This window comes from Myiozetetes cayanensis, unplaced genomic scaffold (genome assembly GCF_022539395.1).
Source record: "Myiozetetes cayanensis isolate MyiCay16 unplaced genomic scaffold, myiCay2020 scf12, whole genome shotgun sequence".
Classification (NCBI taxonomy): Eukaryota; Metazoa; Chordata; class Aves; order Passeriformes; family Tyrannidae; genus Myiozetetes; species Myiozetetes cayanensis.
The window spans coordinates 25,009,378-25,026,289 of record NW_026086826.1 but is presented as its reverse complement, the minus strand read 5'-3'; the positions used below and the strand labels follow the sequence as shown (position 1 = coordinate 25,026,289).

The window sequence follows — 16,912 nt, the reverse complement described above, 5'->3', positions numbered from 1 at the left end:
AAGAGCAGAGGAAGATGAAGTCCTAATAAAAATCAGATGAAGACAGCTTTTATGTCTATGAAGAACAGGCTAACAGAAATAGACTGTTTTTATTACAAATACCTCAGCCATTACATAACATTCTAAGTAAATGCTAACGAGCTAGGCTGTTACAGATTGCAAACACATACTGAAGGGAGAAGCTGTTTAACATTCACATTGTTCATGTTTTAAATTATCTGACACTGTCTTGATTAACAGTAAAATTATAGTGCGGATTCAACATTACATGTCCTCAATCTGAAGTGTGGTGGGGATAATTTGAACTGATGTGTACTTGAAAATAACGTGAGTTATGTTTTCAGGGGCTTAGAGCATCAGAAACAGGAATTACTGCTCTTTGCATTCAGGTGCATCAAATGCACAAGTACTGCTGAAGAACTGGCATCACCCAGGGCTGGGTAACTGAGGGAGGAGGGGTCATTAAATATGTATTTAAGTCAGCTCATTCCTAAGTGAAATGGCAGCCTTGCTCGATTTTGGGTTAGTTAGGCTGTAACTTGTATTCCAGCAGTGACTGACCTGTCTGTTTTTTGCTGTACTGCTTGCTTAAGCTGGCAAATCAAACTTGCTCTGCTTAGAAAAGCAGCCCTTTTCAGTCTGTCCTCCTGAAATCATGTGAACTATACCTTGGTTTAAAATTAATATTTTGTAGGCATATGACCATTCCGAGGTTTTATTGGTTTTAAATTTTTACTTGCAATTTAAGTCTACAGTCATAATTTTAAAAGAATGTTTGCAGGAGTAAGGGTGTAAGTTATGCTTAAACTGTTTTGAATCTTCTTCTAAGGTGGAATCTTCTAAGCTGAATCTGAATCTTCTTCTAAGTGCAGGAACATCTTCATTTTGTTTGAGAAGCCAGTGATTTTCTCCCAGCTGAAGACTTGATATGCTGCTTTAGGACTTAATATTTCTTCTGTTCCAGAGTAAACAAATAACCATGGAAGGACCTCATGGGCTTAAAATATCAATACATCCATGCTTTCACTTTGCAAAAAAAAAAAAAAGTTGAAATTAATGTATTTACGGGACTTGTTTTATAGGAGTGTTTAGGGCAGTGTGTGCTTCCTGTACAAGATACCAGGTACAGGTGCCCAGCAGGAGTCCTCTAATGATGGGGATCAATAAGATTTTCCCTTTGCAATGGCTGTAAATAATCTGTAGGAAAGATGTCTCTGGTAAGAAAAATGTGCCTTTGGCCTATGGCAATCTGCGTGGTCAACTGGCTGCAGTCACCTGGGTTAGGAGATGTTCTTCATGTCACAGATGAAGCTCTGAGCATGAACAGAGCTTTGGGTAAGGAGAAGTTTCTTGGTAAGTATTTTGATAATGTGCTGAGCCTGAATTATTTACTGCATCTTGAAAGCAAAGTATCAAGGGACACATGGTTTGGTTTTTTTTTTCCCTAAGCAGAATAAACAGAGAACTGAGAGTAAGTGAAGATGTTAAACTTCATCTGCAGCCATTTGGCAGATGCAAGTTAACTTCCATGGAAAATGAGTTCTGTAATGCTGAAAGGCAGATACATAAAGCTGGGTGTGCTGATAAGGCTTTTCTAATTTAGCTTCTCATCTTTTTTTTCCTCTCTTTTTTCCAACAAGACACGGTTGAATCCGGGGTAAAGCAGAGGGCAGGAGTTGACCCTCAGTGTGATTACCCACTGTTGTTCAGAACTGTTGTCTGTGTGGTGTCGGCAGCTGCATCTTTCCCATCCTGAGCATTCCTCGTGAACAGGGAGATGTCTCTGCTCCAGGAAACCAGTGAGTCACAGGGTTGTGCAGCCAGAGATCCAGAGGATGCCGGGCAGCAGGGAGAGGAGGCTGAGAGCAGCTCTGAGCTCTGCAGGCTGGACCACACCAAGGAGCAGATTCTGCCACCTCTGCGTGCCCCAGAGTGACAGTTTTTAATTGGTACTGTCAGTGGTGTTTTAAAAGCCGGTGCATTTGGCAACCGTGGATCCCACTGGCACAGTGGGAGTGCCTTAAAAGCCTTAAAAATATGCTGAAACATCAGGGAAATGCAGAGGAGAAATTATGTTTATTTTTGAAGTACGTGAGTCTGGTTGGGATTATGGCAGGAGTTACAGGCAACACAGAATTTGGGCAAAGTGGGGACAAATAGCTGAAGTTATTACAGAAATAATTAGAGTAACTTTGAACAATTTTTTGTCATGTTAAGACTGTACAGGACTTGGTATAAAACTGTTTATTCTGTAGATTCCTACTGTTGATGAATATTTCCATCAGGTTGGACCCTTCAACACCAAAAATATCTTGAGCAGATAAACAGGGGGAAAAATGCTAGAGAAGAAGGAATTAATTTTGGCACATCTCTTCTAAAGAGGAATGGAAATTCTTAATAATGTAGCCCTGGAGTGGTTCTTGTTCTCTTCCAAAGTATTCTGAAGGAGCTCATGAAGAGAGTGGCTTACCTGGACATTATTTCAAAGGAACTTCTAAGAAATTTCTGAAGTCAAAAACTTAGATGTAATTATTTATGTTAATTAAGGGCTAACCTATGAATAGGAGCTTTGGAAGAACAGGTTCTGTATAAAAGTTTTACTTATTTGCATCTGAAGTCAGGGGTACTTTAAAGGTTGTGGATGATGTGGAGAGAAATCCACTGCTCAGAGCTGTGGTTCATTGGGAAGAACTCTGGAAAAAAAGGTGTCACTTCCTCTGTCAAGAAATGTTAATTATTACAGTCGGACTTGGAAATTGTGGTAAAGGAGCAGGAAATGGAAGTCTTTAAAGAGATTTCTCAAGTTATTCACAGCAAGGAATGATTTCAGGTTTGTCTCTTTTATCTGTCCTGCCCTCCTTCACTGTCCAAGTCAGCATGGGTGTGTGGGGAGGGTTGAAAATAGTCCACCAGTGCAGATGGCATTGTTGGAGAGTTTGTAGGAAAGTGCAAAGGCTTTCACTGTAGGAGAGCTAAAGTGAAAGGGGAAAATGGAACGGTGGGGAGATGGGTATTGGCTGTAAGTGCCTGCAACTTCTGCTGCTCATCTGTTGGGAATCTGGTCTGTTTTCATGTACTCATTGATTTTCTTTCATCAGCTGCCTAAAAGGAAGTGTTTTGCACCGACTTAACACTGAGACCAACTGGAGGAGTCAGCTCTGGTTCACCTCAGCGGTTGTTTCTGGTAACTTACCCCAGGCAGCAGAGGAGCAGATCCCCAGCACTGCTCAGCCTGCACTGGGGTCAGCTGTGTCATCAGCCGGGAAGCTGCTGTGGACTTCTCTTTGCTGCCCTGTGCTCAGCCCGACACAGCAACCCCTGCTCAGGATGTCATGAGGGGACAGTCCCCCCTCCCTTGCTGTGTGCAGGGACAGTGCTTTGCTCATGGCTTTGCCTTTCCAGGCAAAACCATCCAGGCTGGATGGGGTGGTGCAGATGAGCAAGAAACAAAGTGGTTCTTGTCACAGCATGCTAAGTGTGTAAATTTTTTTAAGGAACTGTTTGTGATCTTAATCATTAACAGATGCCTTTCCAGAGAGCTGCTGTGGGTCTGGATAAACTGACCTAAATTAGTTATTAGGAAGCCTGGTGGATAGTTGTAATTTTTTCAGTTAAAAAAATACTTCTGATAGGTAAGACAGGTCACATTAGTCTCCTGTATTCAGAGAAAAGTGGTGCCTGCCAACCTGCTGTTTGAATCCTGTACTTTGATAGCAGGTACACGGCTTGTTTCTGCAAGAATTTACCTTAATTTATTCCCTTATCTTTTGCTCAAATAGGCAGCAATTCAGTTTCGTGAGCTTTGAAGTTTTCTCATTCTTCCAAATAATGGAAATTTCTTTAATAAATGGTTTTGCAAATCTTGAAAATAAGTCTCATTTGGCATCTGCAAGTTGAAAAGCTAATTGGATGAAAGCACTTACATTGTTCTGTTCCCAGAAGTAATGAGAATGCATATCATTATGATGCTCTCTTTAATTCTATAGAAACTGTTCTTTTTGTTTCTTTTTTTGGTCCTGGCTTCCTTCCAGAACTCCAAAACTCCTGCCTCAATTAAAAATTTACAATTTTAAAAAGTTTCTTAATCAACTGCATGAAGCTGGAAAATAAAAAATCTGTCTTGCAAAAAATTTGCTAAACGCTTAGTGACAAAGAAGTCAAAAATCACTTGGCAAGACATTGTCGGTCTAAGAAGGAAGAAAATAGCCTGCCTTAAAAGTGACCTGCAAAGAAGTTTTGGATCTTATGTCTGCAGAAAATGATACATTTTCCTTTGAAACACATTCAGTAATGTAGCAAAACATCTACATTGTGCTTTATGTTGGAGGATTATCAGCACATGGGCAGAATAGCCGTGTTGGGTTAGTGCAGGAGCTTTGTGGTGTGCTGGTTCTGACTTAGGTGTGACACACACTGCCAGTCTCTGCTGGAGTATCTTGAAAAACCCTTTCTGCCAAAGAAGCTGTACTTGGATAACTTAAAAATGGGCTGGTACTGGAAGGAAAGCTCCTGGTACAGTTCTTGGTGGTTATTCCTGTTTGTTGTTTTCACTCGAGCTGTGGTTGTGGCATTAAGTTTCTTTCCACTGGTCTGGTTCCCGTAGAACAGATGAATAAATGAACTGGACACTTGCAATACCAGGGAAGGCCGTGCTGTGTTTGCCTGGTCGCTCTGCCCCACGGGTGACATTTTAGTGTAGTCACTGTGGTGTTCTCCTGTCATACAGATTGTAGTCTTTTCAGCCCCTGGATTCTTTTTCTTCATGTGTCGGTGAGAAATAAGACCTGTTTTGCATCGCTGCCTTGTTGTGCCTCAGCCTGAACTGGGAATTGCTCTGGAAAGCGCGGTGAGCTCGTTCCACCAGCCCGTCAGTTGTTTCCCTGAGAGTTTGCAGGCAGACATTTGGGGAAGCATTTCTTCAAGCACGACTCCTTGTTCGCTCCCATCAGCAGTGGGAACAAACTGGGACAAACACAACCTTCCAAACCCAAAAACTGAGTAAGATCTGCTGGATCGGTGTTGAGGCTGGTGTGTTTGTACCGAGATCCAGGAGGGGGCAATACCGAACCCAGTGAGCCTTTGGGTTAGTGGCAGGTAGTGGGTTTGTGGTTCTCCTGATTTTGTGGTGCTGTGGTACCTGCTGCTGTGGTGTGCAGCTTAACCTTGGAGTCTGTTCTCTTTGGTGTTTGATTGTGTGCAAATGCAGCGTGTCAGCCTAAGGAACTGTCCCTCGTGGTGCAAAGCACTTTGAAAAAATGAGCAGTCTTCTAAAGTCTGGGCACGGCAGATGTCGGATATTCAGTTCAGAATTGTGATGTAAATATTCCCAGCAGAATGGCTTCTAGGGAGCTGGTGTATTTTAGTCACAAGCTGTATAGTTCTTAATTTTACTTAACTGTACTTGAGGTGTTCAGGGGGAAACTGTGCGTGGCTTTGCTCTGCATGAATGGTGGAACGTGGAGGTGATGTCTCTTGATATTCCACACTTGTAGGCAGCAGCAGAGGAGTTTTTGTTAAAACTGTCTGATGACACTTGTACTATTTTTCACTATAACCTCTGGGAATCCAAAGAATTACCAGACACAAAATACATTGAAGGGAGTTTCTTAATTTGAACTTGTTTGATACTCGACTTTGATAATAGAAACAGATTTTTAAAAGTATCAATTTTAATTGTAAAGTTGCCATTAAAATACAAAGAAGAGTACTGAAAGTGTAATTGTAAAGCTAAAGCAGACAGAGGGATTATACCCTCTGCATGTCTAGTAGGTGAGAAGTGAATACAGTTTTTGGGGAGGTATTTACTAATTTCAACATTTGCTTCATAAGAATGGCTGTATTTATTCTGGAGTGCCCCTCTGCGTTGTCTCCCTCTTTCCTTGTAAAAGACAAAAGTAAATCCAAGAGCTGTGTTCAGGAACTTATCCAGTAGAAAACTGGAGACCAAAATTAGGCCACTGGTGTAAACCATGGAAGAAAATGACATATGTAAACATTGAAAGCATCGAATCCCTGGGTAGTTGTATTGCTGTAGGTAATATTTAGATAGTACTTGTCAAAAAATTGGACAGCTTTATTTGATACTCTGAATATAAAAATGAAAAACAATTTTACTCAAACTAAATGAAATGAAAACTGTCCTTTTTCCCCTGTTCTTGAATAGCTGCTCTGGCATCTTTCTGCCAGTGAGGGGGGGATCCGTAATCTCTCAGTTACCTGAGGTCACTTCAAAAGGAGATTATTTCCTAGACAGTACAGGTATCAGAAAGGATCTTAGCTGAAAGGAAGCAGCTGTTGTGACACATGAAAATATTTAGTCCATTTTTGACAGTTTTATTGCCAGAGTGGGTTTATCCTGTCTGTGGCTTTTTAATCCCTTACTGTGTGGGCACATCTGAAATGTCACACTGATCGTGGTTGATGCTGCAGGTGAAGCTGCTTTTGGCAGGAATATGATTTCTGTGCACCTTAATGAACTATTCATGCACATGTAGTTAAAATATGCATATAAACCCAAAAACAAATCAGAAGTTTGCTGATCGGGGGAGGGGGGGTATCATTAATTCTTTTGTTCAACAATGCAGTGGAAAGAAAAAGTTTGTTTAAAAAATGTTGCTGCTCTTAGTGCTGTGTTAGACTTAAACCACTCCTCTCAAAAGTTCCTTGAACTGTCGTGGTTTGTCGCTGGCTGTCCTGCTGGAAGGTCAGGTTTTAGATGACTGGTCTTTCTCCCAAAGAGTTGGTTCAGCGAGCTGCTTCCTGGTCTAAGGCAGCAGCAGATTTCCTTGCTCCATGGATGGCTGGTTCAGATTAACATGCTTTGTGGTGAAGTTGGTTTCTGTGTAGACTTTTCTTGTGAGTGGCTAATTTGGGTTGTTTCTCGTTGCTTAGCTTAGTAGTTCTATTTAGGCCGTTGTTGGATGTCTGTTGGAAGCGATGCAGACGTGTTTGGGGATGCTCCTTTCTGGCATCCACAAACTCCATTTTTGTAAGAGGCATCCGTGGGATAATTCCCTAAAATGGCTCTCTTGTGTCACGATCCGTTTTCCACCTGACATACTTAGTTCTGGTAGTGTTTTGGAAATATTTTCTTGGGCTTTAAAGGGGAGTAATTTGTAGAATGATTGAACTTGCAAAGCCTGTTTTGGTGCAGCTTTGTCTTGGTTCTAAAGAGCAAAATTAACTTTGATTTTTCCATTTGGTGGCTACTAACAGTGTTCCTCTCTAGGTTGTCTAGTGCCCCAGGGATCACCCTGTGCTGCAGTTTTCCTGCTGAGGTGATGGGTGCAGGAGAGAGATGGTGATTAAAGGGTTTTCTTTTCCTACTCGGCCTTATCTTCACAGACTGTATAGAACCAATGCATTGTGTACCCCATTCCAAGCTCTGCTGCAAGCCAGCCAAACCCCAAAATCTAGGGGTGGGAAAGTGTATTAGCAAGGCTTTCTAAGGAAATTTAAACTTAGTGTAGCTCTTGTTCAAGAATGAGTTGTAGTGAGATCTGCCCAGAGCTCTCTGAAGATCTGGAGAGCTTCTATTCTCATCCGAGCTCCATGAAATAAAAGCTCAGGAGTCCTCAAAGTTTTACTGCAGTTTTCAGCCTGCTTAGCAGCAAATCTCCTTGTCAAGGAACCTTGGTGCAGATTACTCTTGAGGGGGAGGGAAATCCTGACCTTGGAGGCTTTATTAGGTACTTGGATTTGACAGAGACTTTTGCTCCTGAAGTGTTACAGAAGGTTATTGAAGCGTGTGCTGGTGTTGCATTAAGCTGACCAGTGCTGAAGTTCTCAAGAACTCTTAATAATGGGAGAAATGGCCACATTTTTTTGTTGATTTGTTTCGTTGTTATGTTTCTAAATAAAAAACCACGTACAGAAAAAATGTGTTCAAAAATTGCACAGTATTTTTGAGTGTTCATTTAAAATAATAGGCTTCCTTGATAATGGGTTACAAAAAGCATGAAGGCGGCTTTCTTGGGTTCCAAGTATGATGAATCCAGTATTTCATGTTTCTGTAATTGATTTAAATTAGTCTGTTTTCTGAAGATCCACGGTTGGTTTTCGAAATTTCATATCTAACTGCAGATTATCCTTGGGTTTTGCAGTTCTAGAATCTAAATATGCCAGACTTAGAGTTGAAATGAAATCTTTCCTTTCTGGCTGAAATTTGTAATGCCCCATTTTTGTGTGCAGTGAAGTTCTTTTGATATTACTAACACTGATTTGGGAGCATCTGCCCAAATATATGGTTAAAAAGTTCCTTTTTTTTTTTTTAAGTTGTTGTATTTAGTTTCAGAATTTACCAGAACCACATTCTTCAGTGTCCCAGAAACAAAGCTATTCTTAGGAAAGTGGAGTTCTGGCTGGATGCAAATAACAGATTTGTATATGATGTTTTTTGCCCCTTAGCCACTTTTACTGTGCTTAAAATAGAGTCTGTCTGGATTTGTTTCTTGGTTTCTGTTTTGAGAGAGGTGCTAATGTGTCCCAGTTATGAATAAACTTTCATGTAGCGGTTTTTCTGATGTTTCCCACTTCACAGATGGGCATTTGAGGCTCTGAGAGTTGAAAGTTCTAGGAAATCTGTAGCAGGTTTGAGTTTTGAATGATATTCTTTGCCTTGTCATTCTGGTTCATCCTTCTCCAAATTTATCCAAAATACAACCATAGGAGTGGAGGTGACAGGTACTGGTTATCCTCCTGTGATTGCATAGGGACTGTGGGAATTATTCCAGTATTTCCTTAATGTTTTTAAGACTGAAATTCTGGGAAGCTCATGCACAGGTTGCCTGTCCTGACTGATTGTGTCCTTGTAGGCTCAGTAGGTGTGGGATGGGGGTTCAAGGAGATAGGACTGCATTAAAAGCCACTGTGACATTGCTGAAGAGGTGTCTTCACGTGTTACACTTGTGTAAAAAATACAGGCTTCTTTTGTCTGGAGGTTTAAAAACACAGTGTATGAAATGTGGATGGAGAGAGTTTGTCACCTGGTTGTCTGTGCTCCCACCAGCTGGGACAGCGCGTCTGAAAAATGCAGAATGTGGTCATCTTTCTCCCAAAGTTGAGGAGGAATGGTAGGTGCTGTGTCTCAGACACAGGCAGAAATGAAGGAACTGGAAGAACTCTAGCAAAGAGAATATAGTTATTTCCCATGGTAGTAGTAAGAGTGGATCTGTCCCTGCCAAAAAAAACATGGAGAAAGAAGTAGACTTTCTACCTGAGCCTTTACACGGTTTTCTTCCCCCTTTCATGTCTGTCACATCTACTTCACCAAGATGAAAATACTGTAGCTTACACAGAATGCTGTTCTGCTCTGCATGTGTGTAAAACTCATTTCATACACAGCTGAAAATACTGAAATGGACGCGGTGGCAGAGAAGGACCGAACGCAGACAGGAATTGCTGAGTGAAATCGTTTGGTATTTTAAACTTCTCATCACTCCAGTCCTCAAAAGTGACCTCAAAACCAAGTAATTTTGAGGAAATCTGAAGTGATCAGGAGAGCCAGTGGAAAAGGTCTGTTAAATGTGTGGGAGGGTTGTTTGATGGGGTTTTATGGTATTTTAAAAATACAATTGTGCAGTGTGAATTACACCACATCCAGTTTGCTCTGCACCAACTCTCAGTATGTAAGAGGGCACAAGTAAATATTCCTTAGTGGAGACCAGGATATCCAGAATTTGTGGCAGCTACTTAGTGTGCTATTTTCTGTACACGAGCTTCCAAGTTCATTGTGGGATCAAAATAAGCCAGCCAGGTGGAGTCTGAAAAAACAGTCTGGTACAGAAATTACAGTAACAATTTTAACCTTAAAATCTTCAGGCCACAGCGAAGGTCAGTTAACTCATTTGATAACGGGGCAGAGCAGCTGAAAGGTAATCTTTGCTCTAGAATTTTGGGAGCATTGTGCCGCCTGTAATTATGCATAATAGTAACTGCAGTCATTCAAATGAACAGCTGACTTGCCTGGATTTCTTAATAGTGCAGTGAGCTCTGCCAGCTGCCTTTACTGCCTGGACTATTCCCTGTCCTTCTGGTCCCTGTTGGGGGTTGTTTAACTTTGCTGAGGAGCTCTGACATCCCTGCCGTGTGGCTGCTGTTCAGAGGTGTGAGCAGCTGCCTCCTGTTCTTCCAGCACAGCGAGTCCAACCCGGTGCACAGCAGCACCTGTAGGGATCGGACTAAGAGAGTCCAGGCCTTACTGAGAAAATGTGTCAGTGTTAGGGCAAATGAAGAGTCACTTGGTGAGCCTGGTACTTACCAGTGTATTGTGTGCACAAGTGAAACATGTCCTGTGTTAAAACACTTGTAGGTTGTTCTCCAGGAGTGATTCCAGTGCTCTGGTATGGGAATGAGCATGTACAGCTGAAGTTTGGATGAAAAGGCAGAGCTCTTGGAGATGGATAGTTCTGTGTGGCTCAAACCCATGCAATTATCTCTTTGTAACTGTTGTTGAATGGCACTGGGTGCTTGTTTAATGTGTGACTTGGCAGGAATGTTTGTAGAGGGACACATAGGCTCTTCTGAGGGAGGATTTGTCATCCCTGGCTTGAGTACCTGGTCTAAAGTCTAATTTTGCAAGAATATCTTCTTTGGCAACCAGTATTGAGTCTAAATTTAAATCTGAATATATTGACCTGCCTAATTGAAAAGACACTGTGTGTGGTGCTTGATTTAGTTCTGCAAGTCACATTACTGAGGAGTGTGTAATCATTATAAATGTTTTAATCATTATGAAATATTCAGTTTATTTGTCTTTGTGGTATAAGTTTGGGAAAACTTGTCAAAAGTATGAATTTTAGCAGTGTCAAAGGCATAGAGCTCAGCTGCAGTGAGCAGGCTAGTTTTTGTAAATGTAACATAGAAAGGCGTTATTGGGGAATGTGGTTATGTCTCCTGTTCTTTTAAGCTCTTAAATGTAGAAAGAACAGTTGTTACAATTAAGGTCTGCCCAGCTGTGAAGTCTGTCTTGCTCTGCAAAGAAGAGTTATGATTAAGATTTTCCATGTTTCATCTCTACCAGAGGTGCAGGCTTTGGAAAATATGACAAAACATTATCTTAAACCATTCTCAAACTGCTTTCTGCTCTGTCTGCATCTGTTAGGGCTTTATAAATTTGAGAGGTAAGAAATGACCTGATTTGTGGGTTTATTTCCTTTTTTTTTTTTTTTTTTTTTTTGGTTTGGTTGTTGGTTTGTTTTGTTTACCAGCTTCCAGATTATTCACAGTTGTGAAGCTACTTCATGTTTACAAACTCCTTGGCTGGGATGAGTCTTGTGCTGCAAATGAAAGCTGTGTATGAATTGTTGGCACTTGAAAGGACGTGTGAGCAAAGCGATTACAGTGTAGGACATGGGTTATATGCTCACCTGAAAGCTTGTTTGCCACCCTGTGTTCCTGCTAATTATCTGCCCAGTGCCTCCTCTGATGCTCCAGGATGATTGTGGTGGACTCTTCACCCTAAATACAAGTCTGGGATCAGAGAGTAACAGGAGAAATGAAGGGATGAATCTGCCAGGATCATTCACAGCCACTTTACTGAAGACCTTATGATAAAGTGAGTTTCCTGGTGGAAGAGTAGCCTGATGTCTGATGTAGACTCCAGCCTGATAAACTAGTCTGCCTGGATTCAGGTCTCCAGACTGGCTGAAAGCAGCTGTGTGGCCATGAATAATCCTGATGGGCAAAGCTTGACATGTTGTTGAATTGCAAATTAGTATTGAGGCAGCCTGCAGAGGGAATGGTTGCTTGAAATATGCTGGGCTGATAACTCCAAAGATAAGCTTGTTGAATTCGTGTATCAGGCTGGGTGGGTTTTTCCTTCCCTGCCCCTGTAATGGTGTTTGAGTGGTGAGCTGTGGCTTCCAGTGAAACCTTGCAGTGTCCACGGGGGTTTTTTTGACCTAACAGCCACAGCTGCTTGGTGGGCTGGGTTCACCTTACTTCCATCCTGTGTTTCACGGTTTTGGATGACATGAAGAGTGACTGTTGGTGTAACACTTGCTGCTGAAATAGCCAAATGCTGACTAATCTGGAATCAAAAATCTGGGAGTTAACTCTCTTTCTGTGAGGGGAGAATATGTTTCTTAGCCATGCATGTGGCCCCATAGAAAGCTGAAGAGTGTCCCCTTTGCAACAGCTGCAGTGTTGTAGAAAAGCATCTGGCCCAAGTTTTGCTGAAGCTGAACCATCCCAAGGTTATTTGCCATCTTAATTTTTTTATCTTTTCAATCATGGCTTGTAAATTGAAGTAGAAGGCAGAGGAGGATGGGAATGTTATCGTTCCTATATATAAAAAATTTCCACGGTCTTTTGACATTGTTTAATATTTCCATGGTCTTTTGACATTACTTAATGTCTGTCATGACTAAGTGAGGGCTTTGTTCTTTAGACTGCTTCTCCTTGCAGACTCTTCTTAATCCTTGAGCACCTTGAATGTGAATCGAGTTCCTTTTGAAGATTTTCTGCAGCTCTGAGTCTGACACTGGAGCTTGCTGATTGATCACCAGAGGATTTGAGCAGGATGTCTTACTTCTTGCTGCCTGCTTTAGAACAGAACACAGGAGTGTTTGAGCATACATAACTATTCCGGAATTCAGGTGGAAATGTATAAAAAATTGCTGTTGTAAAGAGGCTTAGCAGGATTTTTGGAGTGTTAAACTAACTGTGTAGTAACGTTCTGGTGAAGTGAGTGCTCCTTGTGTTCCTGCCTGGTGATGAACAGATGAAAGAGATGACCTGCTCTAACAGCCCTGTAATTCACTGCTGCAGGAAGAACAGTGGAACTCTTGGTTTGAGAAATTCTCACCCTCCCTGTCTGATCATACTGTGTTCCTGCTTTTGATAAACAAAAAATTCTTACCCTGTGTGTTCAGTTTCTCTGGCTGCTTTGTTTGTGATGGTTTTAATTGGGAAAAAAGCAAATTCCAGAAATACTGTGCTGCAGTTATTGGTATCTCAGCACTTGGCTTCAGGAGCGGGTGAAGTCATTGAGCTTCCCCAGTGGAGAAATAGCTACTGGTGGAAACTTTGCGTGTTTGTGGGGCTTGGGATTGGGTTTTATTTCTTTGTTTTGTAGTGAAATCATGGATGGTATTTACCACTTCTGACGTTTTTTATATTAATTAAATGCTGACCCTCCTGATTTTGCGATGTTCAAATTGTAGAGGTGGAAATAGTTCAGAATTCCTGGTGTTACATAAGGATAGGGGTTTCTGGAGTTAATGCATTTTTTGGCATCTCCAGCATGCTGAAATGAAACAGCATTAGTGGTGTTAAATATGCTGTCCACTTCTGCCCTGTGAACTCTGACTTAAGTGCTGGCTCAGATTCAAACTGCTTTACTTTTCTGTTTTCTTTGCAGGCAGACTTTGAGGAGTGAACAGGAGGTACCAGACTAGATGAGTTTCCAGCGAAATGTCGGAAAAGTCAGGCCAGAGTACAAAAGCAAAGGATGGAAAAACAAAGTATGCAACGCTCAGTCTGTTTAATACCTACAAGGGAAAGTCACTGGAAACTCAGAAAACCACAGGTGAGCGAACTGTCTGCAGTGTTTCATTCTTCCAGTTTCATCATCACTGCAGTGCTAATTAAGAGTGCAAAGTATATGAGCACTTAACCACAGCAAGATTTATTCTTACCTGCTTGGTCCAGCAGTGAAGTGGTGGGATTGTGGAAAGCAGCATTCATTATAGTTCCTGGTGAGCTGTAAACAACAGTATATAGTTCAGAGACAGCATTTGCAGTCTAGTAGGAAGCAGAATGTAGGTAAATAAAAACGGTTTTATAGCTGTGGCTCCATTTGTTATCAGCAGATGAGATACCATTCCCCAGCTGTGCTTTTCACTGCAGTGAGGTTTAGGGTACTGGAAGTGTTTGATTAAGGAGAAGGCAACGCTCACTTTCATGTCGGGTGCTTTGTCTGTTTTGTGAACAAACACCGGGTGAAACTTGCACTGACATAAGGTGACTGAGCCTGCTCTTTGTGATTGATGGAATTGAGAACCAGGGGAAAATGACATTCTGAAGGGTTTGAATTTGATTTGACATAGTAGCCTAGGTTGAGGGTAAAAAAGGGAAAGTAAGTTCTTTTGTAACTTTGTTAAAGTTTGCCACAATATTATTTTTAAAGGTTGAAACTGAGTTGTTTGTGATGCTACAACTTGCCCAGGGCAGTAACCTGAGCTGATTACTTGGTGGGTTGAGTGTCCTGTGTGGTGCATTATCTTTGTTCTGCTTTTTTATGCTTGTAGTCTGGAGTAAATGCACTTTGTACGAATATTTGTGCGAGGGCAACATCTGCCAGCTGGAATTGGCAGCAAAAAAGAACTTGGCTTTGACCCACGTGGGTATTCCTGGACCCATCAATGTACACTAAGTTCCACAAGGAGCCAGAGAATTATGCTTGACAAAATACTGCAGGATATTAAGACATTGGCATCATATTTTAAGTGGCTTCTATGGCTTTCTGTCACTGTTGTGTAGAAAGGTGGGGCCATGTGTCCTTTTTAATCTGGAATAATGGCTGTTCAAAGAGCACTCAAGTTCTCCCAAACCAAGTATTTCCAATTGCCTTTTTAAAAAACTCAGTTAGGAAGCATTTTTGAACTTCTCTTTCTTGTACTCTGGAACTTTGCTGACTTCCCCACGGAACGTTCCTGTGTAGCTTTGCACAAGCCCTGTCTGCTGAGCAGCCCCCTGACTTGCCCTCTCTGCTTTGCCCCGCAGTTGCCGCACGCCATGGATTACAGAGCCTTGGAAAAGTTGCTATTTCCAGGAGGATGCCTCCCCCAGCCAACCTGCCCAGTCTCAAAGCAGAAAACAAAGGCAATGACCCCAACGTGAACATTGTGCCTAAAGACGGCACAGGATGGGCTTCAAAACAAGAACAGCACGAAGAGGAAAAGTAAGGGACCAGTGAGCTCTGCCTTCATTTGCTGTGCCGGGTCTCTCAGGTTTCCCCAAAACCAGGGGTGGGCAAGGCCTGGGGAGGAATTGGCTAAACTTAGAATCATAGAATCAGCTGGGTTGGAAAATACCTCAGATCGTTAAGTCCAACCTTTGATCCGTGGTTACTAGGCCATGGCACTGATGCCACATCCAGTCTCATCTTAAAAACCTCCAAGGATGGTGAATCCACCACTTCCCTGAGCAGCCCATTCCAATGTCTGATCACTCTCTCTGTAAAGAATTTCTTTCTGATATCCAACTTAAACCTCCCCTGGCACAGCTTAAGCCCATGCCCTCCTGTCCTACTGCTGATTGCCTGGGAGAAGAGACCGACCCCCACTTGGCTACAACCTCCTCTCAGGTATTTGTAGGGAGTGATGAGGTCTCCCCTCAACCTCTTCTCCAGGCTGAACAACCCCAGCTCCCTCAGCCTCTCCTCATAGGACTTGTGTTTGGGTCCCTTCACCAGCCTCGTGGCTCTTCTCTGGAGCTGCTCCAGCCCCTCAATGTCCTTCCTGAACTGAGGGGCCCAGAATTTGATCAAGTCCTCAGGGGAGCTGCCAGAGAGGAAATAGCACCACTACTAACTTTTGTGAGAAAGAATCTTGCTATCAGGGGGATAGCTAAAAAATAAAACAACCCATGTACAAAAAAACCCTCACAGTTAAAATGGAAGTGGTCTACCTAAAAGTTCTATATGAGGGAAGAGTATTTCTTTTAGCCACATGGTGTAGTGTGTAAGTTTTGATGTCTGCTTAAAGGAAATATTTTTGTAAGGTAAGTGTAACCACCTTTAATAAAATTCTCTTGAAGCTCTAGGAGATGCACACAAGTTCAATAATAATATGCAAGTTCATGAAAGTAGGCAAAAATCTGTTTAATTGTGATTGTGCTGAGCTATGGCACAGAAAACTCAGAAATTCTTGATTTGTGTGTGTTTATTTGAATCTCTATTTTTCTAATGGTTCTTGATATTTGCACTTAAGGTTTTTTTGCTAGAATGCCATAAATTCTACAGACTTAAAAGATTTTCTGTCTTAAACGACACTATTGTTTCACACTCCTCCAGTATGTGATAAAAACAAAAGTGATGGCAATGTTGATGCACTTTACGCTGTGTTATGATACAACTTTCCCATGCTCAGTGCAGTTTCATCTGCTAAATTAGTTTCACATTTGTATAGCTGAAGAAAATAGAAACTAAAACTTTTCACCTTCTACTTGGGAAGTATTACAAAGCCGTTATTTTGCCATGTAATCTTAAAATAGGATGTGATTCTCACCACATAAGTAGAAGCAAGGTTTAAATGTTTATTCTTTATCATACAAATTGTTCTGAGAAACACTTGAAGCTTGAGGCACTGACTGTTTTTAGCACTTGCAGAAGCAAAAGATGAAGTTTAAAGCTTTTCTTCCCCATCTTGCTATCCCTTTATTTCTCTTTGTGTACTTTCTTACATTTAAATGTCAGGTTTTGACACCTCTTTGAAAAGCTATTAGACTCCAGGAATACGGTGTTGTGTTCAGCCTTTTATTATTTTAAGCTTTTGAAACTACAGATTTACAGTTTTCTGCCTCGTGTTTTGTTTGGTACTTCAACAACATCTTCCTGTACTGCAAGGTCACTCGCACTTTGTCCTGTTAAATCTGCAGCTTGTTTGACTAAAACACATTTTTTTTCCTGCATCTTTGCTTTTCCATGGCCTCCTGCATGTGTTGTAAGTGTATTCCAGGAGTTGGTGGTGTGTTTAAAAATAAGTGGCTGTCCCTTATCTGCAGCTGGAAGTGTTTGGCCTTTGTGTATTATTCTGATAAAGGCCTTGAAGTCCACATGCAAGTCAAACTAGGAGGGGGAGGGATTTGCTCCCAGGAACAGGTGTGTATGCCCAGGCCAGGAGGAGATTCTCCTAATTTGGACCATCTGAAGTGTTTGCTCAACTCTTCAGGCCACTTGTGTAACTACTCC

General features: G+C 41.7%; 1 protein-coding gene across 6 annotated transcripts in view; it reads left to right on the top strand.

Annotated features, from left to right (window-relative positions):
- Positions 1-16,912, top strand: part of PRRC2C (proline rich coiled-coil 2C) — a 70,102-nt gene that overhangs the window by 2,796 nt on the left and 50,394 nt on the right. For all 6 annotated transcript variants that reach the window (XM_050306312.1, XM_050306313.1, XM_050306315.1 and 3 more), the window contains exons 2-3: positions 13,361-13,528; positions 14,725-14,902. In XM_050306312.1, the coding sequence (XP_050162269.1) occupies positions 13,414-13,528; positions 14,725-14,902 (293 nt within the window). In that variant the 5' untranslated portion in view covers positions 13,361-13,413. The remainder of the gene's footprint in view (positions 1-13,360; positions 13,529-14,724; positions 14,903-16,912) is intronic.